At 58.1% G+C, this 22779-nt stretch overlaps 1 protein-coding gene across 2 annotated transcripts in view; it reads left to right on the forward strand.

The window, feature by feature from the left end:
- Positions 1–22779, forward strand: part of MYO15B (myosin XVB) — a 32588-nt gene that overhangs the window by 6783 nt on the left and 3026 nt on the right. For both annotated transcript variants that reach the window (XM_086688057.1, XM_086688058.1), the window contains 43 exons: positions 557–652; positions 905–1036; positions 1457–1582; positions 5050–5127; positions 5425–5540; positions 5630–5675; positions 5796–5920; positions 6335–6452; positions 6659–6828; positions 10496–10589; positions 11145–11201; positions 11508–11565; positions 11783–11913; positions 12633–12728; positions 12843–13078; positions 13162–13340; positions 13493–13565; positions 13913–14074; positions 14322–14422; positions 14524–14600; positions 14718–14802; positions 14967–15065; positions 15183–15292; positions 15392–15571; positions 15798–15876; positions 16038–16142; positions 16225–16483; positions 16562–16652; positions 16769–16970; positions 17415–17527; positions 17736–17795; positions 18350–18425; positions 18541–18659; positions 18850–18968; positions 19049–19190; positions 19383–19494; positions 19607–19773; positions 20170–20321; positions 20490–20550; positions 20637–20709; positions 21124–21200; positions 22442–22515; positions 22608–22723. In XM_086688057.1, the coding sequence (XP_086544183.1) occupies positions 557–652; positions 905–1036; positions 1457–1582; positions 5050–5127; positions 5425–5540; positions 5630–5675; positions 5796–5920; positions 6335–6452; positions 6659–6828; positions 10496–10589; positions 11145–11201; positions 11508–11565; positions 11783–11913; positions 12633–12728; positions 12843–13078; positions 13162–13340; positions 13493–13565; positions 13913–14074; positions 14322–14422; positions 14524–14600; positions 14718–14802; positions 14967–15065; positions 15183–15292; positions 15392–15571; positions 15798–15876; positions 16038–16142; positions 16225–16483; positions 16562–16652; positions 16769–16970; positions 17415–17527; positions 17736–17795; positions 18350–18425; positions 18541–18659; positions 18850–18968; positions 19049–19190; positions 19383–19494; positions 19607–19773; positions 20170–20321; positions 20490–20550; positions 20637–20709; positions 21124–21200; positions 22442–22515; positions 22608–22723 (4942 nt within the window). The remainder of the gene's footprint in view (positions 1–556; positions 653–904; positions 1037–1456; positions 1583–5049; positions 5128–5424; positions 5541–5629; positions 5676–5795; positions 5921–6334; positions 6453–6658; positions 6829–10495; positions 10590–11144; positions 11202–11507; positions 11566–11782; positions 11914–12632; positions 12729–12842; positions 13079–13161; positions 13341–13492; positions 13566–13912; positions 14075–14321; positions 14423–14523; positions 14601–14717; positions 14803–14966; positions 15066–15182; positions 15293–15391; positions 15572–15797; positions 15877–16037; positions 16143–16224; positions 16484–16561; positions 16653–16768; positions 16971–17414; positions 17528–17735; positions 17796–18349; positions 18426–18540; positions 18660–18849; positions 18969–19048; positions 19191–19382; positions 19495–19606; positions 19774–20169; positions 20322–20489; positions 20551–20636; positions 20710–21123; positions 21201–22441; positions 22516–22607; positions 22724–22779) is intronic.

A 22779-nucleotide genomic window follows, 5' to 3' on the forward strand; every position in this document is an offset into this window, starting at 1 on the left:
GCCCTGGGGGACCATGCCCTCTCTGAGCAGGGGATGTTTGTGGCAAGTGTGGGTTCTTGTGTGTGTGTTAGAGCGTGGCAGGGCTTTCCGTACAAAGCTGCGTGGAGCGGGGGCTCTTCCGCGCTTGTGAGTGAAGTGCTGGGGGGCACAGAGGAAGGAGCCTGTAATCCTTATGGGAGGAATGCTGGAAGGTTTCCTGGAGGCAGCAGCCTGAGGCCCTGTTTATGAGGATGTGGGATTCTGAGAGCCAGCGAGCTACTGGGCCATAGGAAAAGGCACCTTCCAGGCCACAGGATGGCTGTGACCAGAGGCCTGGAGGCTCACAGTTGTGCTGAGGCAGAGGGAAGGGTGTGGACTGAGGCGTGGGCACACTCTGTGCCTAGGCCTTTGGACTTGACCCTGGAGGCTGCAGCATCAGCCCCCGGGCACCACTCCTCCTCGAGTTCTGGGAGGAGAATGAAGGACACCAGGCCCATGTGCAGCACCGCCCCTCACGGCACCTGCCCCATGCCCCCACCTCGTGCGGGTGCCCACCTCACTGCCCACATGCCCCTAGGCCCTGCGGGTGAATGGCCTGGAACAGCTGTGCAATAACCTTGCCAGCGAGCGCCTGCAGCTCTTCACCAGGCAGACGCTGCTGGCCCAGGAGGAGGTAAGAGGAGCTGGGCCTGGCGGTGGGAGGGGGCACCCAGGCATTCCCAGAGCAGAGGCCATCCTTGGGAAACCGAGGGCGCTGAACTGAGAGCCCTGCCCCAAAGCACCCCCTGCTGTGGGCCATCTCAGCCTTCCTGGGCCTCATTTTACTCATCTGTACAATGGGAGAGCCACCCCTACTCTGGCTCCAATGAGCTCCCCCATGAATGTGGGCATGCCCTGTGACTGGCCCAGTGCTGGCTGTTCCCAGGAGGCCTGTCAGCGAGAATTGCTGCCCTGGGTGCCCGTTCCCCAGCCTGTGAGGGAGACCTGCCTGGACCTCCTCGTAGACCAGCCCCACAGCCTCCTGAGTATCCTGGATGCCCAGACATGGCTGTCCCAGGTGAGCCCCCAGTGGTAAGGACAAGGTGGGGGCCCTAGTGGCCAGGCCAAGGCCATCAGGGTCTCCCAGAGGAGCAAAAAGGTGATGGGGTCCAGAAACCCTGCCTATAGCCTCTCAGCAGAGCTTGGGAAGGCAGTGGGCAAACTAGGTTCAAATCCTGTCTCTGGGTGACCTTGAGCAAGATACCTGACCTCTCTGGGGTTCTTCAAGTCCTTGCTGCAGAAGGGGCAGGGTGGTGGCGACTGCACAGGGCCTATGTGGGGCCTGTAGGGGTCCCTCAGGCCTCCAGCTAGTAGAGGGCAAGCCTCAGGGCTGTGGTACAGCCATTCCACAAATACTGATGGGCCCGGAAGGGATGCACAGTCCAGGCAGGGCGACGTCACGTGCAAAGGCCTGAGGAAAGCTCATCCCTCTTATCAGGCCACAGACCACACCTTCCTCCAGAAGTGCCACTATCACCATGGCAGTCACCCCTGCTATGCCAAGCCCCAGCTGCCCCTTCCTATCTTCACCGTGAGGCATTACGCTGGGACCGTCACCTACCAGGTATCAGGGTAAATCAGAGACAGACTCCCGTGTGAATCAGTGGTGTCTGCTCCCCAGAACTGAGTCACCAGACAGGTAATAGGTGAGGGGAGGCCCCTTCGAGGGCTTGACTGTTAGGTTTCTACCTGTGCCCTCGGTGCTATGCAGTGTTTTCTTTTTTAAAAAAATATTTTTTGAAGTTTATTTATTCGTTTATTTATTTAGACAGGGAGGGGCAGAGAGAAAGGGAAAGAGACTCCCAAGCCCGATGCAGGGCTTGAACTCACGGAACTCAGGAACCGCGAGATCGTTACCTGAGCCCAAACCAGAAGTCCAACAGTCAACTGACTGAGTCACCCAGGCGCCCCAATGCTACACAGTTCTGAGCGTGACTTACTTACCTCAGGCTGAGCACGATGGGGTAGAGACAGTGGAGGCCTTGGGAGCCTTAAGACCAGGAAGGGCAGAGCAGGCGTGTGGGACCTGGCTCTGATAACCTCAGGCTGTCTGCTCCTCCTTTTTTTTTTTTTTTTGTAATGTTTGTTTATTTTTGAGAGACAGAGCACAAGCAGGGGAGGGGCAGAGAGGGAGGGAGACACAGAATCCGAAGGAGGCTCCAGGCTCTGAGCAGTCAGCACCAAGTCCAACGCAGGGCCCGAACCCATGAACCGTGATTTCATGACCTGAGCTGAAGTGAGACACTTAACAGACTGAGCCGCCCAGGCGTCCCTCTGCTTCTCCTTCTGAGCCTTCATTCTCTCACCTGTAAAATGGGAGTGGTAATCTGTCCTATAACATTGTTGTGAGGATTGAATGCAATAATGTGGAAATGGTCAGGCAGCTGCTAGGTGCCCACCAAAGGCACCCTCCTTTCCCCCTTCTGAGTTTCACAGAGGCTGGGTAGGGGCCTGGTATATAAAAGGTAGGACCATGTGACTTGTTTGAAGTAGGGCAAGTCAGGGAAGGCTTCCTGGAGGGAGTGGCATGCTTTGGTTGTAGAAGAAAACACAAACTATCCAAGAGTTACACAAACCCAAGGGACTTATGTCAATTATACCTCTCCCCGCCACCCCCCAAAAAGCCAATCATGTCTGGGGAAAAAAAAAAAAGAAACACAGGGAGATTGAATAGAGAAAAACCACAAACTATATTGAAACTCACAAAAGAAAATCTGAAAAAAGAGGGTCAAACCACATTGCTGGTGGGGAGCCCTAATACCGTTCCTCCTTTCTCAGTTAATCTAGAAAAGCAATACAATTCCAGACAATACCCCAGTCGGGTTCTTATGGGAGGAGGAGGAACGAATTTTGACAAAATTATTCTGAAGTGTTACCTGGAAAAGCATTGCGTGAGAATAGCCAATAAAATAATGAAAAGCAGAAGGTTAGAGAGGAATTTGCTCTACCAGATATTAAAACATAGTCATCGAAAGAGTATGGTGTTGATAAGGAACAGAGCCATCGATGGAACAGAATTGTTCCAGATAAGTGAGATCTTAGTGTGTGTGTGCATGCGCGTGCACGCACACACACACACACACACACACACAGAGTGCTTTTGTGTCTAACTTATTGCACTAAGTATGATATTTTCCCAAGGTTCATCTATATTGTAGCATGTGTCTGATCTCCTTCCTTTCCATGGCTGAATGATAATCCGTTGTATGGATGGACCACATTTCACGTATCTGTTCATCAGTTGATGGATACTTGAGTTTCGGCTTTTTTGGCTTCTGCGAATAGCGCACGGCTGTGCGAGTCTCTATTTGAGTCTCTGCTTCCAATTCTCTTGCAGTATGTATCTAGGAGTGGAAGACCTGGGTCAAAAGTAGTTCTAGGTTTACTTTTTTTCAAGGAGCCGCCAAACTGTCTTCCTCAATGGCTGCACCATTTCATATTCCCATGAGCAGCGCGTAAGAGCTTCGGTTTGTGTCCTTGCCAGCACTTGTTATGTTCCATTTTTAAATTTTTTATTTTTTTAAGTTTATTTATTTGTTTTGAAAGAGAGCGTGAGCTTGAGCTGGGGAGGGGCAGAGAGAGAGAGAGAGAGAGAGAGAGAGAGAGAGAGAGAGAATCCCAAGCAAGCAGGCTCCACACTGTCATCGCAGAGCCGGACGCAGGACTCGAATTCACAAACTGTGAGATCATGACCTGAGCTGAAATCAAGAGTCAGATGCTTAACCAACTGAGTCACCTGGTGCCCCCTTATTTTCCATTTTTTAAAATGATAGTCCTCCTAGTGGGTGTGAAATGGTGCCTCACTGTGGTTTTGATTCATGCTTCCCCAATGGCTCATGATGAGAATCTTTTCATGTGCTTCTTGGCCAGTTGTGTGTCTCATCTGGAGAAGTATCTATTCAAGTCCTTTGCCCGTTTTCGAATTGAGCCGTTGTTGTTGTTGTTGGGTGTAGGAGTTCTTTATATAATCCGCATATTAATTCCTTACCTGATACATGATATTTTCCCCTATTCTGTGGGTTGTCTTTTTGTTCTGTTATCTTTTGAGGGGCACCTGGCTGGCTTAGTCCATTGAGCGTCTGACTCTTGATTTCCACTCAGATCATGATCCCAGGGTCTTGAGATCAAGGCCTGCATCAGAGGTGCACTGATCGTGGAGCCTGCTTAAGAGTCTCTCTCTTTCCACCTCTGCCTCTTCTCCCTGCCTTGCACATGCATGTATGCACTCTGTCTCTCAAATAAGAATAAATAAATAAAACAAAAATGTCTTTTGATGCACGAAAGTTTTAGTTTTTAAATTAATTAATTAACTTATTTAGTCATCTCTAAACCCAACATGGGGCTCGAGCTCACAACCCCGAGATTAAGAGTCATATGCTCCACCGACTGAGCCAGCCAGGTGCCCCACAAAAGTTTTTAATTTTGATGAAATCCAGTGCATCTATTTTTTTTTTCTTGCCTGTGCTTTTGGTGTCCTATTCAGCAAATCATTGCCAAGTCCAATGTCAGGAAGCTTCTCCCTATGTTTTCTTCTAAGAGTTTTAGAGTTCTAGGAGTTCTAGGTCTTACATTTAGATCTTGTTTTTTTTTTTTTTAATTTTACTTATTTATTTTGAGAGAGAGCAAGCGGGGGAAGGGGCAGAGAGAAAAGGAGAGAGAGAATCCCAAGCACGATCCACGCTGTCAGCACAGAGCCATACGTGGGGCTCGAACTCACAAACCGTGAGATCATGACCTGAGCTGAAATCAAGAGTCTGGCGCTTAACCGACTGAGCCACCCAGGCTCCTCTTAAATTTAAGTCTTTGATCCATCCATTCATTTTGGGTTAATTTCTATATCTGATGTGAGATAAGAGCCCAGGTCCATTCATTTGCCTGGGGATTTCCAGTTTTCCCAGAGGTTCTAGTTGAAGAGACAAAGGAGGCCCTTTAGCTCAGTGGGGAGAGGCTGGGTTACGTCACCAAGACCCCAGCCTCCACCCCAGCCTCCCTCCTTGGCTTCCCCTCCGCTCCCCACATTGTCTCTTGCAGGTTCACAAGTTTGTGGACAGAAACCGGGATCATCTTGACCCTGCCGTGGTGGAAATGCTTGCTCAGAGCCAGCTCCAGGTGTCCCTGCCAGCCTTCTCTGGGCCCCCACCCCTCCACACTGTGGCTCCCACTCTGCCCTGGACACTCTTGCCCAAGGGGCAGCCCCTGGCACTTTGGACCATGGGCTGAGCTCTCCAGGGTCTGGATGCTACGGACTGCTCCCTGCCCCCAGTTCTGCAAAGACAGGGCGCAGGCCCACTCCAGCTCCGCAGGGACAGGGGCGCAGGCCCACCCCAGCTTCGCGGGGACGGGGCACGGGCAGGGCTATGGAGAGGCCTGGGGGGCAAGCCAGCTCAGCCTCCTCTTGCCTTGCAGCTGGTGGGCAGCCTGTTCCAGGAAGCAGAGTCCCGGGCTGGGGATGGGCGAGGCAAACCCACGCTGGCGTCTCGCTTCCAGCATTCTCTGGAGGACCTCCTAGCCCAGTTGGGCAGGTGAGAACAGTGCCCCCCATAGGAGACCCCAGGGAGTTGAATGGAGGGGGGCTGGTCTATGCCCAAATGACCCCCTTTCCTCCCATCAGGAGCCATGTCTATTTCATCCAGTGCCTCAACCCCAACCCGGGAAAGGTGAGCTCCCCTCCACCCCATGCATGGCCCTGGAGCCTTCCCATCCACCTGCCCCGCCTTTCTCAGTGGCCCCTGCAGCTTTAAGCCCCAGCTTTCATTGGCTCTTTCCCACGGCCACAGCTTCCGGGTCTCTTTGATGTAGAACACGTGGCAGAGCAGCTGCTCCAGGCAGGCATCCTGGAGGCAGTGTGTACCCGCAGTGCCAACTTTCCTGTGCGTGTGCCCTTCCAGGCTTTCTTGGCCAGGTAGGGCCCCAGGATGGGGGCGGCCAAGGGCCCGGGGACCTCCGGGCCCGGACCCACAGGGACGCTGGCAGACCCGGGGTTCCTTTGGGGCGGAGATGGACCCACTTTCTTAGGGACCTTAGGCCTGGCTTCTATCCTCTTCCTCGAGCTGTTCTTTCTCCTTCTCTCCCTCCATCCCTCTCTCCTTCCCTGTTCATTAGCCCCCCCCCCACCACCACCACCAAGCCTCCATCTGTCCCTCCTCCATACAGCAAAACCCTGCTGGGTGCCTGGCACAGAGTAGGTTGTTTCCAAATCACTGTTGAATGACTTAGGGACTAAGTAGACTCTGAGGGGCGGGGGGATGGTCGAACAAGGGTGGAGGGAGGTCCTCGCTGTGCTTGTTCTGACCTCAGCTCTCCATCTGAGGGGCAGGTTCCGGGCCCTGGGGACAGAGGGGCAGGGAGAATCCTCAGACCGGGAGAGGTGTGGCGCCATCCTGAGCCAGGTGCTGGGGGCTGAGTCGCCCCTCTGTCACCTGGGAGCCACCCAGGTGGGTGCACGTGTGCAGAGAGGCAGGCGTGGCTGGAAAGGGAGAGGAGTGTTCGGGGACAAACTCGGGATTTGGAGTGGGCCTGGGTGGCAGGTGTCCTGGGCTCCCCACAAGAATGGGTTGTCCTGCTGGAAGGGAGGAGGCTGAGGCCTCAGGAGAAGAGCAGGGTGGGCCCTGGCTGCCCGAGCCCTCCCCTTTGCCCCCAGGTCCTGCTGCGGGAGTCCGGCTGGCGGCAGCTGGAGTGGCACTGGGCCCGGCAACGCTCCCAGGCCCTGCTCGCCCTGCACCGCAGCCTGCGCGCATGCATCTCTCGCCAGCGCCTCCGCCTCCTCCTCCTGCCACGGATGCAGGCGCGCGTGCGAGGGCTCCAGGCCAGGTCTGCAGGGGTGGGATGAGCAGGGGGCAGGGGGGCTTCTCAGTTGGTGGGGCAGGGTGTGGGAGGGGCAGGGCCTCACGGCAAGTCTATCTGCCCCAGTGCAGTCCCCGCCCATACCCCTGCAACCTCTGCTTGAACGCCCCTACTCACAAGAAGCCCACTACCTGCTAAGGCCACCCAAAACTGCAGTCTTGACTCCTTGAGTGTTTTTTAGTCTGTTCTTCACTCCGCTGCAAAAATGCTCTTTTAAAAGCATGGATCAGGGGGCACCTGGGTGGTTCAGCCGGTTAAGCATCCGACTTCAGCTCAGGTCATGATCTCACTGTTCATGGGTTCAAGTCAGGCTCTGTGCTGCCGGCTCGGAGCCTGGAGACTGCTTCAGATTCTGTGTCTTCCTCTGTCTCTCTCTGCCCCTCCCCTGCTCGCACTCTGTCTCTGTCTCTGCCTCTCTCTCAAAAATAAATAAATATTAAAAATTTTTTAAATAAAATAAAAGCACGAATCAGGCTGTGTGAGGCCCTGCCTACCTCTCCAGCCTCTAGGTCAGAGTTTTATACTCCAGGCTCTTTGGGTTTCTTGATCCTATAACACTCCCTCCCCCTTCTCACATAATTAACTCCCATTCACTTTCACAGCCTGTCTTTGCTTGTTCACCCAACAGCTGTTGGTTGACCTCCTCCATCACCACCCGCCCTCCCCCCCACCCCCAGCCAGGCACGGGGACACAGGGATCAAGGCAGAGATCGTGCCTACCGGGCTCACTGGGGAATCAGGTGCAGAGGGTAAACCAGCCACCAGGCACCCCAAAGGTGGTGTGAAAGTGCTGAGACAAAGTAAGGGCAGTGCCGTGGACACCAGGGAAGCCTTCCGAGGCAGGGCACCCATCAGCGCTATCCGTTTCCAAAAATGTTTTCATCACCGACAGAAACTTTGCATCTCTTACGCAATTATTCCCCACTTGCCTTTCGCCCAGTCCCTAGTAACCTCCAGTCTACTTTCTGTCTCTACCAACTTGCCTGTTCTAGATATTACATGGAAATTGACTCATACAGTATTTCCTTTTACACCTGGCTCACTGCTCTAACTATAATGTTTGCAAGGTTCATCCATGTCGTAGCCGGTATCAGAACTTCATGTTTTTTAAATCTTTAAAGAAGTTTTTATTTTTGAGAGAGAGAGCATGAGCAGGAAAGGGGCAGAGAGAGAGGGAGACGCAGAATCTGAAGCAGGCTCCAGGCTCTGAGCTGTCAGCACAGCCTGATGAGGGGCTTGAACTCACAGACTGTGAGATCATGACCTGAGCCGAAGTTGGACACTCAACCGACTAAGCCACCCAGGCACCCCTCATTTCGTTTTTTTTTCTTTTGTTTATTTTGAGAGAGAGTGTGTGTGATCAGGGGAGGGGCAGAGAGGGAGGGAGAGAGAGAGAATCCCAAGCATGCTCCCCGCTTGTCAGTGTGGAGCCCAGTGTGGACCTTGAACCCACCAACAGTGAGATCACGACCTGAGCTGAAATCAAGAGCTGCTTAACCGACTGAGCCACAAAACTTCATTTCTTTTTTATGGACGAATAATGTTCTATCGTGTGTACAGACCACACCTTGTGTGTCCGCTCATCCGTCAGTGGTCATTTGGACTGTTTCCACTTTTTGGCGACTGTGAGGAAGGCTGCTCGGAACGTGAGCGTGCGAGTATCTGTTCAGGTCTCTGCTTTCAATTCTTTGGGAATTGAAAGGAGTGGAATTGCCGGATCACGTGGTAATTCTCTGTTTCGTGTTTTGAGGAGCTGTTTTCCACGGCGGCTGCCCCGTTTCCTGTTCCACCAGCATGAGCCAGGGTTACGGTTTCTCTACAGCTTTGCTGATGTTTATTTCGCACTATTTATTTATAAAGTTTATTTATTTATTTTTGAGAGAGAAAGAGAGCACGAGCAGGGGAGGGGCAGAGGAGAGGGAGACAGAATCCGAAGCAGGCTCCAGGCTCTGAGCTGTCAGCACAGAGCCCAGTGCGGGGTTCAAACCCATGAACCACGAGATCGTGACCTGAGCCGAAGTCGGACACTTAGCTGACTGAGCCACCCAGGTGCCCCAATTTTCCACTTTTTAAATTAGAGCCATCCTACTGGGCGTGAAACAGTACCTCCTTGTGGTTTTGATTTGCATTTCCCTAATGACGAACGAGGTTGAACATCTCGCTTTTCGGCCAGTTGTGTATCTTCTTGGAGAAATGTCTAGTCAGGTCTTCTGTCTGCCTTTTGATTGTACAGTTTGTCTTGCTGAGTTGTAGGAGTTCTTTATAAATCCTGGATATTAAACCCTTATCAAATCTGTGATTTGCAAACGTTCCCCTGCCTGGTGTGTGGGTTGCCTTTTCACTTTCTTGATAGTGTTCTTTGAGGCCCCAAAACTGTACATTTATTTTATATATTTCTTAAGATTTTATTTTTAAGTAATCTCCACACCCAACATAGGGCTCGAACTCACAACTCTGAGATCAAGAGTCACACCCTCCACCGACTGAGCCAGCCAGGTGCCTCCTATTTTTTTTTTTTAAGTAAACTCTACCCCCAACATGGGGCTTAAACTCATGACCCCAAGACGCTCTACCAGACTGAACCAGCTGGGCACCTCAAAACTGGACATTTTTTTATTTACAAAGATTTTTTTAAATGTTTTATTTATTCTTGAGACAGAGAAAGACAGAGCATGAGCAGGGGAGGGGCAGAGAGAGAGGGAGGCACAGAATCCGAAGCAGGCTCCAGGCTCTGAGCTGTCGGCACAGAGCCCGATGCGGGGCTCGAACTCAACAAACCGCGAGATCATAACCTGAGCCGATGTCGGACGCTTAACCGACCGAGCCACCCAGGCGCCCCACATTTTTTTACTTTTTAATGTTAATCCTGCTTGTGACTCCTTTACTGAGGAGTCTGGTCTTCTATCTGGAAAATTCTCAAAGACACAATCTCTTCTGCGATGTCTTATTGGATTTCCAGTGATGGTATTTTTTTTTTTTTCATTTTTAGAAGTTCTTAAATAAAAATATGTCAGGGGCGCCTGGGTGGCTCAGTCGGTTAAGCGTCCAACTTCGGCTCAGGTCACGATCTCGCGGTCCGTGGGTTCGAGCCCCGCGTCGAGCTCTGGGCTGATGGCTCAGAGCCTCAGCCTGCTTCCGATTCTGTGTCTCCCTCTCTCTCTGCCCCTCCCCCGTTCATGCTCTGTCTCTCTCTGTCTCAAAAATAAATAAACTTAAAAAAAAATTAAAAATAAATAAATAAAAATATGTCAGACTCTTCTCAACATGTCGGTTGATTCAGTTAATCTTGTGGTGGGGCAGGTATTACACGAATCCTCATTTTGCAGATGGTAGGGATAAAACAGAGAGGGAAAGTAACTTCCTCATGACCTCGAGGACTAAACAGGAGGGAAGTGAGCCCAGTGGTCGGCTCTGCTGTCTAAGACCTTAATCTCCTTCGCTGAACACCTGCTCAATGCACCTGTCCTTTCAAAGTGTCCTGTCCCTTCCCTGCTGCTTCTGTTCAGCACCCGGGGTGGGGGGCCGCTGGCCCGGGGTCAGTGTTTACGTTCATGTCTTGGCTGGGGGATTCAGGTACTGGACTAAGTTTGGACTCCTCACCACGCGCTCCTCCCCCACCCCCACCGGCCTCTAGGAAGCGGTACCTCCGGCGGCGGGCGGCTCTGGGACAGCTGAACACCATCCTGCTGGTGGCCCGTCCCCTGCTCTGGAGGTGGCAGAGACGGCAGGTGCAGCTTTTGGGTGGGGCAGGTCGGGGTAGAAGTTAGGCCGCCTTGCTGGTCCGGCTCTTCCCATTCCCCGCTGCCTGCGGTAGGCCGGTGGCTCCTGGAGGTCGCTTCCTTTATCCCTGCCCGTCCTCCAGAGTCTGACTCTCCCCTGTCCGCCTGGGGTGCCTTCCTATCCCCTCCAGGCCTTCCTTAGGGCCTGCCAGCTCCCCTCTTTTGCCTGATGATTCCAATGTGAGGGCCATAAAAAAGCTCAAAGGTCAGTGTCCACATACTGCTCCCCTGGGGCCCCTCCCTGGATGGACTTTGTCCCCTGGGATCATTTCTTCCTGCCCTCTCCTCAGTGCCCTGGCAGACGGGCAGCGACGCCCACAGCACTAAGGCTGGTGAGGGGCCCTGGAGGGCCGGTGGCAGGTGGCCGGCCCCTTGGGGTCTGTGCTTGTTTCTCTGCTGGGGGCTGGCGGGGGCAGCTGAACTGCCGAGGCGGGGAGGAGCTGCTGGGAGGTTTGAGGAGACTCCTTCCCGGGACCCCAGCATCTCCTGCGTCTCCCCGAGCAGCTTGGGCGTTGGCGTGGTTGGCACAGCAGGAGGACCTCCGAGAAAGCTCCAACCATGGTAGGTGGACTGGAAGCTTGAGGGTGTCCACTGGGTTATGAACCCACTGAACCCGGCGTGGCTCAAGGGAGAGTGTGGGGTCCCAGCTGAGCCACCGTGGCTCCTAGCTCTCAGGGGCATCCTACGCACCCCCTAAGAAGAGCCCTGGGCTGCCTTATTTTCCCTCCGTGGGCTCCTGGGGCCTTATTTGTGTCCAGGATCAGAACCCTCGGTCTTTCCAGATGTTTATAGTCCTGGGGGTGAGGAGGGACGCTGGGTCCCCGTAGCCCCTCCCTTAGCACCTTGTCAATTGCTCCTCTGTGCCAGGATCTGGGACGCTTGGAGATCCCGGCTGAGCTGGCCGTCATGCTGAAGGCGGCAGAAGGTGAGTTTTGATGAGTGTCACTCTTGCCGTGACCCCTCTCCCCACCCGGTCTGTCTGCAGTGTGGTGGCTCTGACCCCACGGTCCCTCCCTGTGATGCGTTTGGCTCCCCTGAGCTCCCTCTGCCCCGGGGGCTGGGGGCTGATGGTGAGTGGGGGAGGCGGTGCCACAGCCCGGTGCCTGACCTGGTATTTCGGCGCCTCCCCGTGCTGTCCCCAGGCCGTCAACATGTTTTGGCTGACAGCATCACGGAGTCGATGCCCCCGGAAGTGCCTGTCCGGCCCAAGCTGACCCTCCCCCCCGACATTGACCAGTTTCCGTTCTCCAGCTTCATATCCATTAGCTTTCAGGTGGGTTCCCAGCCCTCGGCTCTTCCCGGCTGACCCCCACGGCTCCCCAGATGTTAGCCCTGCCAGGCAGGGGCTGTGTCTCTTCTTCCTTCTCCCCTGCAACACACCCAACCTCTCCTGTCATGGGAGTGATGGGTGTGGCTGCACTTCTAGGAGACTATCCGTTGAACCTAAACGCCTAGCCCTCTAGTGTCACTTAGATCCATGATGCCTCACCTTTGTTACCCCTGTGGCATCCCCCCCCCCCCCCCCCCCCCCCCCGCCGCTCCCGTTGAGGTCCTCTGGTTAAAGCGTGTGTAATGACGAGGCAAACGTCTGGGCTGCAGTGCTGGATACGAAACAGGATTCGAAACTGCACATGGAGTATGATCCCAATCTTGTTGACAGTGATAACAGGTGTGGGAGGGTGATGTGTGTTATCTATGCATAGGAAGTAAGACTAGAGAGACTAAAATGTCAGCTGTGGTCACGACGGGCAGTGAAATATTAATGGTGTTTTTTTATTCTTATCCTTTTCCATGTTTTCTGAGTTTCCTGCATGCACGGGTGTCAATTTTCTAACCAGAAAGAACAATTAAGATGCACGTTGCAGGTGGTTTTCCTGCCGGGCCCCCTCCGCCCTGAGGGCGCTCTCTCCTGCGGGCTCTGCCGGGGACTGTCTCCAGCAGGTCAGCACAGACCAGCACCTGCTCAGGCACTGTCGCCCTCCTTGCTTGCAGGAGCCATCCCTGCCCCACCCTGGGCAGCCACTGACCAAGCCCCTGACCCGGCTGGTCGGGGAGAACCCTCAGCATGCCCTGGATATCAACAAGGTGGTGAGTGGCACATCGGGGAGGGGACGGGGTGAGCCGGGCCCCTGGCTCCTAGGTGCTGGCTGAGCACAAGGGAGGTCTGCACATCCTGCACTCGTCCCCGCTCTGTGTCTACAGCTGCTGCGGCTCCTGGGGGACGGGTCCCTGCCCTCCTGGCAGGAGCAGACCATGGGCGAATACCTGGTGCGACAGGGGCAGTGCCGACCAGGGCTGCGGGACGAGATCTTCAGCCAGCTCGTGGCCCAGATCTGGCACAACCCGGACGAGCAGCAGAGCCAGCGCAGCTGGGCCCTCATGGCCATGCTGCTCAGCGCCTTTCCCCCAATGCCCACCCTGCAGAAGCCGCTGCTCAAGTAAGGGGCCTGCCACGCGGGGGCCCAGTGACCGGGGTCGGTGGGCTGCCCACCTCCACAGCAGCCGCGTGCTGTCCCCACAGGTTTGTGTCCGACCAGGCCCCCACAGGCATGGCGGCACTGTGCCAGCACAAGCTCCTGGGGGCCCTGGAGCAGACGCGGCTGGCCCCCGGGACGGCACGCGCCCACCCGCCCACCCAGCTCGAGTGGACAGCCGGACGGCGGCGGGGCCGCATGGCACTGGACGTCTTTACGTTCAATGGTGATGCTCACCTTCCGCTCTCCAGCGGCACCTCCTGTGACCCTGATCTCCCTTCTGTCCTGCTCCTGGAAGCCCCGTGGGGACAGCAGCCCCTTCCTGTCAGGGAGGACCTGCTGCCGCTCACGCGGGCCCCCCACCCCTTGTCCCTGCAGAGGAGTGCTACTCAGCCGAGGTGGAGTCCTGGACCACGGGGGAGCAGTTTGCTGGGTCTATTCTGCAGAGCAGGTACCGGGGCCCGGGGTGGGGAGTGTGGCCAACGCTGACCACTGTCCCATCCTCCTGTGTCCCGCCAGGTGCCTCCTGCAAACCCAGGGCCAGAGCCTGCTCCCCCGAGGAGTGAGGCTGGGTGGGGGTGGGGACATGGAGGGGTAAGTGGGCTCCATAAATAAATGAGCACGTCAGAGCCGATGTAGAGGTAGAAGGCTGTGAGGTGCAAATGAAGGAGAGCCGTCTGAGGAAACCGGTTCCTAACCCGGGTTCCGCCAGCCACCTCCGCTTGGCCCACACTCAGGTCCTTGCCCCTTCCCCGGGGGGTCGTCTTCCTGGCTGACCACTGCCTCGGTCCTTCCCAGAGGGCTGGAGGTGCCCCCCCGTGGCTGGTCCGTGTCACTGCACTCCAGGGATTCCTGGCAGGATTTGGCTGGCTGTGACTTCGTGCTGGACCTCATCGGCCAGACTGAGGACCTGGGGGACCCCGTCAGTCCTCGCAGCTACCCCATTGCCCCCCGTGGCTTGTAGGTGCCGCCCAGCGCCCCTGTCCCCAGCCTGTTCCTGTCTCAGATCTGTCATAGGTGACCCCCCCGTAGCTACCCCATCACACCCTGGGGTTCATAGGACCTGCTACAGGGCCAGCCCCCCTCCAACCTAACCTTCTCCCACGACACGGGGATGACCCCCCACAGCGGCTTCTATCCTTTGCCTCAGCCGGGGCACCACCCGCATCCGAGGCACCCCCTTAGCTGGGCCGTCTGTCTCCTGCAGACCTGAGGACATCCCCCCCGCCCCTGGCATCCAGGCCCCCTCACTGCCCCCAGATCCACCTCCGGGTCCGCCCCCAACACTGTCCAGCAGGAGCCACACAGGTAAGGCAAGAATGGACACGGTAAGGTTGGCACGTGATGGGAATGGGGGTGCAGGAAGCCCCATACCCTAGAGTGACACTAACCCGCCTCTGGCCCCACAGCCGAGTCTCAGGTCTCAGGGAGTCTGGACGGCTTCCTGGACCACCTCTTCGAGCCGGTCCTCTCCCCAGGCTGCAGCGTGAGTGTTCTGCACACACACCCGACCCCCACCCGCCCCTGCCCCACTCCGATGCCTCTCCCATCTCTCCCAGGGCTCCAGTTCTGACCCCACGGCCTATGGCCTTTGTCCCGTCAGGATCTGGAGCAAGGCTGGGCTCTGAGCAGCCGCATGAAGGGAGGGGGCGCCATTGGGCCAATGCAACAAGGCAGCTACCCCATGGGTGAGTGCAGGGCTGAGCACCTATCCGGGGTCTCCCCAGGCAAGCATGGCCTGGGACCCCGCAGGAAGCACCCGTGGCCCCTGCTCTTCTTGTTGTCTGGGGCTGGAGGGAGGTGGTCGTTGGGCCTAGATAGGAATCGATCTGGGAAGGCCCTGTGCCCTCAGTTTACCCAGGGATGATGCAGATGCCCGGATACCAGCCGGCCATGATGCCTGCAGCCATGCCCATGATGCCGGCGGTGGGCGCAGTCCCTGCCATGCCAGGTAAGGTGGAATCCCGGGTCCCTTCTCGGGTAGGAGCCGGAGGAAGGGAGGTCCGACCAGGTTCCTGTAGGGGACGGTGGGCCGTGAGCAAGCTTGGCACTTGTATGCCACTTGCAGCCATGGTGGTGCCGCAGCAGCCACAGCCGCAGCCCCTGCTTCCCGGTGTGGACCCGAGGCAGCTGGCGGCCCAGCAGCAGAACTTCATCAACCAGCAGGCGCTGATCCTGGTGAGGGTGGGCAGGGCCCGCAGATTGCCTCGTGGGGACAGGTCCGCAGGGCAGAGCCAGACCGGCTCTCACCGGGCCCACTGCCCCCTCCCTCTTCAGGCCCAGCAGATGACCACCCAGGCCATGACCCTGTCGCTGGAGCAGCAGACGCATCAGCGTCAGCGCCAGGCAGAGGCCCAGACCCGTGGAGCTGCTGCCCCGACCTCACCCCCAGCCATCACCCCCAAGCCCAAGAAGCCCCTGGTTCCACGGGAGGAGCCGGAGCAGGAGCTGGAATCGGTGGGTGCTCGTCTGAGGGTGAAGAGCTGAGGCCAGGCAGGTGGCACGGCCTGGGGTGGAGACAGCGGGCTCCAGGACTGAGTGGCCGGGAGACCCCACGGGAGCAGGAAGATGAGGAGAAGATGCCCGGGGCCCTGGCCCCAGCGATGGGGTGGGGGTGCAGGTGCTGGGAGAGTGGCGCCTTGGCTGGCCAGGCTGCTCCTACACTCCCCCTTCCCGCCCACAGGAGATCTCCCAGGAGCCCCGAGACAAGCCCCGGAGGCCTAAGAGCTTCCAGCAGAAACAGGACTTTTTCCAGAAACTGGGTGAGGGCGCTCGAGGTGGCAGGCCTGTGCAGAGACCCGTCCGCCCCAGCCTGCCCAGGGCATGTGGGGCACATTCTCCTCCCCTGTGTCAATGTAGCCTGTCCAGGAGGCTGATGGGCAGGCCAGGTGGAGAGTAATAGGGCCATCTGGGGCACTTTCAGGGCAGCAGCAGATCAAGGTGAAGACAGTGAAGCCGCCGGCCAAGATACAGATCCCCCAGGAGGAGGAGCAGGACGAGGAGCAGGACGAGGAGGAGCCCAGAGCAGGTGGTGGGGAACACGGTGGGTGGGCAGGGCCCGCCCTGTGGGCGTGCACAGGGTCTCACCTGTTCCTTCTCCTCCTGGCCAGTGCCATCCCCTCCTCCTCCCCCTATAGTGAAGAAGCCACTGGCACGAGGGGGGGCCAAAGCCGCACGAGAGGCTGAGGCTGAGCCAGCCCAGGAGGCGGGGCCTGGTGCTGATCCGGAGCCCGTACAGGACAGAGACCTGGTCCGCAGCTCGGACCCCGCGCCCCGACGGCGGGCAGAGCCCAGCAGGGAGATCCGCAACATCATCCGCATGTACCAGAGCCGCCCGGGTCCTGTTCCTGTGCCAGTGCAGCCATCCAGGTGGGTCCCGGGGGTGACCAGGGCTGCCCACTCCCCAGGGAGTCACCCTGTGGACTCGTGACCTCTTACTTCTCTCAGGAGGCCCCCAACGTCTTTCATGAAGAAAAACAACCCCAAGGATGAGGCTCTGGCTAAGTTGGGGATCAGTGGTGCCCACACATCCACATCGGTGAGGCCCTATCCTGTCCAGGGCATGGCTTCTCACCTTGGGAGTCCAAGGCTCTCTGGGGTAAATTTAGCCTCACCCCTAGAGCCAGCTGAGCAAATTCTCTGTGCCTTCTCCAGGTGCTGTCCCCCAGCCCAAAGAAGGGCCCCCCGCCACCTGTGGCCCCTCGACCCAAGGTCCCAACACAGCTTGGGCCCTCCAACTCCATCAAGGAGGACCAGGGTCTGTTTGGCCAGACTCCACCCACTGCCCATGCACCACCACCTCCTCCAGCGCCCCCACTGCCTGGGGAACCAGGGACCCTTTCAGCGGAGCCCCGTGGTGAGGAACCTCTTGTCCCTTGGTGGTGGGCTTCGTTGAGACGGCTGGGTTCCGAGCGGCCTGTCAGCACTCACGGCTGAGGTCGGCCGCTCGGGGTGCTCAGGCTTTGGGACTTTGGAGCCCCAGCTTCCTCATTCCCGTCCAGGGCGGGGCCCGGGCACTCCTGGCGCCCGTGTGGCCCTGAGGGACTGTCACAGGGTGGTGTCCTCAGTACAAACCTGGCCGCTCCATCAGGAATTTAGTGGCCCTGATGACCTGGTGAAGGACAGCAGGGAAGATGAGGGCTGGAGACGGAGGCAGGAAATGGGACATGGGCAGGACGGAGGCAGCAGAGGTCGAGTGGGCAGAGCCCTCGCAGGGCCCCAGGGAGGTGAGGGTCTTCTGTCCCCATATCCCTGCCATTCTGGCTCTCGCCTGAAGCTCTCTGGCCCTTCCCTCTGCCAGGCTTGATGGAGCCCATGGGGGACCAGGGGGTCTCCACCCAGCTGCTCGTGCCCTCTGGCAGCGTGTGTTTCTCCTACGTCGGTGCGCCCTGGAGGCTGTTCCTACGCAAGGAGGTGGGCGTGGGGGGTGGGGGGGCTGGCCGCCGCGGAGGGGTGGCAGGTGGTGGGCGGGGGCCCAGCGTCTCCCCCCACACGAACACTGGGGCTGCCTCCCCACAACCCACCTCCTCAGGCCTGGTTTTCCTTCTGGGTCTGAGAGGAAGTGGGGGGCCAAAGAGGGGCACCGTTGCCAACTCTTTTCCATCCCCGTGCTCTCCGACAGGTGTTCTACCCCCGGGAAAACTTCAGCCATCCCTACTGCCTCCGGCTCCTCTGTGAGCAGGTGAGGGCCCGGGCCACCTGCAACATGGACAGACAGACTGCTCCTGCGTCTGGGCCAGGTTACCGTCAGTGCAAGAGGCAGGAGAGCAGCAGTACTAATGGGGCAGGTGCTGTGTTTCGAGCCCTGCCTTTATTTAACATCCCTAAGAGTAAGGACCACTACTGGCCTGTAAGGAGGATGCAAAATCAAGCGTATATAGTCCCCAACATGGGCTCCGGCACCCGGCAGACGCTCCCCAATGCTTCTTTGCCACCGCTGAGTGCTCCCAGGACCCTAGCTCTTCCCCCAAATTCCAGAGCAGCCTCCCCCAGGTTCTGTTCCTTCAGGGGGAATTTATCTCAGGTGACTGAGGAACAGCAGCCCGCTCATGCAGGTGGCCGTGGGGAGGCGAGTGGGAGCTCCAGGTGGAGGTGGCCCTGGGCTCAGAAGTCCCACGTCCCTCCCTGCTCCACCCATGCCCACGGGGCTCTTTAGCTTTTCCTCCGCATGTGGCTGCTTCCACGGTGAGCTCTGGCTTTGGGATCTGGTGGTGACCACTTGGCTCTGCCCCCCAGATCCTGAGGGACACCTTTGCCGAGTCCTGCATCCGGATCTCCCAGGATGAGCGGCACAAAATGAGAGAGCTACTGGGTAGGGTCCAGGGACCCTGGAGTTGGGGAGCTGAAGAGCTGGGGGGGGGGGAGAAAACTCTGGGGTCCCCCTGTGAAGGAGCCTGAGGACAGTCTGGGGCCGTTCCTGCCCACAGGAGACCTGGAGGTGGGCCTAGATTCGCTCAGTACCACCGAGGACAACGTCAAGAAGCGCATCGTGGTGGCCGCTCGGGACAACTGGGCCAATTATTTCTCCCGAATCTTCCCTGTCTCGGTCAGTGAGGCTGAACGTAGGGCTGGGGATGGCAGTACCACAATCTGGCTCCTAGCGTGGCCTGCGTGGGCCTTTGTGGCAGGGATGAGAGCTGGGGGTGGGGTGGGCACAATGGAAGGACCCCCCCCCGGGGGCATCTTGGATGGCGGTGGGGAACCGGGAGCCTGTCTGTCACCTTCCTTCCGGGCAGGGTGAGAGTAGTAATGACGTGCAGCTGCTGGGCGTGTCCCACCGGGGGCTGAGGCTGCTCAAGGTGACCCAAGGCCCCAGCGTCCACCTCAACCAGCTGAAGACTCTCTGCTCATACAGGTGAACCTGGGCTGGGGGCGGGGCTGGGGATGGCCCCCGGGGTGAGAGGGCTCCCAGCTCATGCCTCCACCTGTGCACAGCTTTGCTGAGGTGCTGGGCGTGGAGTGCCTGGGCAGCTCCACTCTGGAGCTGTCACTAAAGGCTGAGCAGCTGGTGTTGCACACGGCCCGGGCAGGTGCCATCAAGGCCACGATTGAGCTGTTCCTGAGTGAGCTCAAGAAGGCAAGCGCAAGCTGGGCAGGGGGCTGGGTGGGGGCAGGGGCTGGTCAGCGGAGCTCCCTCAAGCCACCAGGGGTCCTCGGAACTCTGGAGTGCCGGGTGGCGGGCGAGGCCAACAGGGGGAGCAGGTGAGGCGGGCAGGACCGGGGCTACAGGCAGCCTGGCTCCCTTACCTGCCCGCCCTCTTGCCTGCAGGACTCTGGCTATGTCATCGCCCTGCGAAGCTACATCACCGATGACCACAGCCTCCTCAGCTTCCACCGTGGGGACCTCATCAAGCTGCTGCCAGTGGCCGCTCTGGAGCCCGGTATCCTTGGGGGGCAAGCAGGGTGGCTGGCTCAGGGAGGGCAGCCCCTGGCAGAGCCTCTGAGGGGCAGAGGGGCCAGGCGGGTGAGCCACCATCCTTGGGTGCCTTCCAGGCTGGCAGTTCGGCTCCACCGGGGGCCGTTCTGGACTCTTTCCCGCCAACATGGTTCAGCCAGCTGCTGCTCCAGACTTTTCCTTTTCGCCAGAGAGGAGTGGCCGGCACATGAGTCAGCTGCAGCACGGAGAGCCGGGGCTGGCTCGGTGGGAGAGGGCCACGGAGGTGAGGAAGATTGGGGGGAGGGGGCGGGGGGAAGGCGAGGCCTAACTAGGAGTCGAGGAAGCAAAGGGCTTGATTGCCCCTGAGTGGCCAGGTCCACCTGCCGCCTGGCAGGTGGTGCTTGGTCTGATGCTGCCCCTCTGCCCTCTCCCAATTTCTTGCCTGGTCTCCTCAGCAAGGCTGTGAGCTCCTTGCGGGCAGGGCCTGGGCCGTATGGCCTTTGTGTTCCCTCGCAGCGTTGGAGTGGTCCCCTAGAAGATGCTCAGTAAACACCTCTTGACCCTCCTGGTGGTGTGCTCCCTCCAGCTGCTCTCCCTGGGTTGGGCTGGGTGGGGGCTGGGCATGGCCTCTGGACAGGCCCGTGGGCACTCGGTGGCATGAGACGCCCTGTGTTCCCAGCGCCATGCCCACCCCCGGAGCCGGACACACAGTGACAACTCCGAGGCCACCAGCTCGACCCACTCTGCGGCCTACCTCTCTCTGTCCACGGAATCCCACAACTACACCATGCAGGAATTTGCCCTGAACCACTTCCGGAAGCCTCAGACCTTGTGAGTGCCCCGGGCCCACCCTTCTGCTTGCCCATCCTCAGTCTCCCTGAAATAGGCCTTCCTGCTCAGAGCCACTAGGCCCGTACTTTTAGCACTCTCCCTACACAGCCTGCGATGGGGAGGAGGGGGGGCAAGCAAGCAGGGCTGTCTTCCCCTCTGCCCCCTCAGGCTGGACCAGACACATGGAGATGCTAAGAAGGCCATGGCCAGCCTGGTGCAATACACCAAGGTGAGGGGGACAGGTGGGGAGGAGTCGGGCCAGCGGATCTGCCCTCTGGCCCCCACAGACCCCCAACCCAGTCTCTTTGGCCGCAGGCTCCCATACAAGAATCGCTCATCAGCCTCAGTGATGAGGATGCCAACAGGCAGGCTGTGGAAAGCTTCCAGGGTGAGTGGCCACAGCATCCTGTGTCCCCATATCCGTGGTGCCTTGGACCTAGGTGCCAGGTCTCCTTCCCTCCTCGAGTTTGTCAACTCAGGGAAGCTCACTGGTGGTTACTGTACCTCAGAGCTCTCACCTCCTTCTACACACACCCAAGGAGTGGTGGGTCGTGTATGGTCTGGACAGACAGGCCGCAGTATGTCCAGCTGGCTCTGGGCCGTATGCAGCCACAGGTGCCCACGGCACCCCTCTCTCTCAGAGCCCGGTCTCCTCATCGCTGATGTGGAGATTGCTCTGCTCTGCCTGGCTCCCGTGCATTTTCAAGAGCAAGGCAGGAGACGATGGGGAAAGCCCTGTCTGGTGACAGGAGCCAGGGCCAGGCCCCCCACCCAGCTCACCAGCTTCTCCTCCTGCCTGCAGTTCTGATGCAGTTCATGCAGGACCAGCCCAAGCCCCGGGGCAAGAATGAGTCGGAGCTCCTTTACGAGCTGCTGAGGGTAAGCAAAAGCTTGTGTGCTGAAAGCTGGTTGGGGGTGGGGGGTTGGGTACCATGTGCCCAAGGGTCTGTTCCAGTCTTCATGCCCGGGCCTGAGTGAGTTCCCTTTTCCCTTGGCCACTAGTCTTTCAAATGATCCAAAATTTACTGAGTCCCCATTACATGCTGGGGGCATGGCCGTGAACCAAGCAGGCCAGGTCCTCGCAGAGCTTACAATCTGGTGAGAGAGGACAGTCGCAAAACCATGACACAATGTATCCAAGAGTTCAAAGTGCTGTGGGGAATGACACAGCAGGGAAGGGGCTGCTACAATGCAGAGGCTTGGTGACAAGGTGACACCGGAGCAGCGATCTGAGGGAAGCCAGGGAGAGAGGCACGTGTGCATCCGGGCAACACATGCGGGCAGAGAGAGGGGCAGGGGTGACAGTCCTGATCAGGGCGAGTCTCTAGCACCAGCAAGGCCAGCACGGCTGGAGCCCAGCGAGCCAGGTCAGGGTGGAGGATAAGGCCTGGGAGGGGTGGCAGGTCCAGGTTATGGCAGGCCATCGTAGGCTATTACTGGCACTCTGATTTCTCAAGAGGAGGGGCACTCGAGGAGGTTGCAGAGGGACTGGCTTACACTTTGAGATGGCTCTGGCTGTTTGCCACCCCTCCCAGGGGGGTGTAAGGGCCAGAGGAGGTTATGGCCACAATCACCAGGTGAGGGCGGTGCTGCTGGCTGAGCCCACAGGTAGCAGCAGAGGGGAAAATGCTCAGAGCAACAGGGTTTGCTATGAATTATATGTGGGGTGTGACAGAGAGGGGCCAAGGGTGTCACCGAGGCCCTGGGCAGAGCAGTGACCCTCTTCAATACGAAGGCCCGAGGGAGGAGCAGATCTGGGCTGGTGCAGGAATGTTTTGGGCATGTGAAATCTGGGGTCCACTCTTCCAAGCAGGGGGCCTGGGTTCAAGGGAGAAGTCTAGGCTGGAGGCAGGCACTGGCAGACAGCAGGTGGGAGCAGCTGAGATCATCAGGGCACATAGACAGAGGCCCGAGGGCACGGTGTTCCCTAGAGGTCAAGGATAAGGGGAGCCAGCAGAGAAGACAGGGCCGAGCATAGCCCATAAGCAGACGAAAACAGTGATTTAGAAAGTGACCACTGGGGCACAAGCTGTGACAAAGACCAAGAGCTGGCCGCCTGCCCGTGGCCGTTAGCAGGATTTCTCCCTGACTTTAGACCCCATGCCACCCTGCCCCCACAGCTGTGTCGGGAGGAGAACCTCAGGGATGAGATTTACTGCCAAGTCATCAAACAGGTCACAGGACACCCTCAGCAGTGAGTATGCTGAGCCAGGGGGAGCAGGGAGGACAGCCCGGTGCTGAGGCCGGGATCTGGCCAGCCTGAAGCCCAGGCTCTCTGCCCTGCAGGGAACACTGTGCTCGTGGCTGGAGCTTCCTCAGCCTCCTCGCAGGCTTCTTCCCCCCGTCAACCACGCTGATGCCCTATGTGACCAAGTTTCTGCAGGACTCAGGCCCAAGCCAAGGTGCCTATGGGAGGGACTTCCAGCCTGGGGTCTCAACAGCTTGGCGAGGGGTTTGG

Source organism: Puma concolor, chromosome E1, assembly GCF_028749965.1.
Source record: "Puma concolor isolate L17-30 chromosome E1, mPumCon1.1.hap2, whole genome shotgun sequence".
Lineage (NCBI taxonomy): Eukaryota > Metazoa > Chordata > Mammalia > Carnivora > Felidae > Puma > Puma concolor.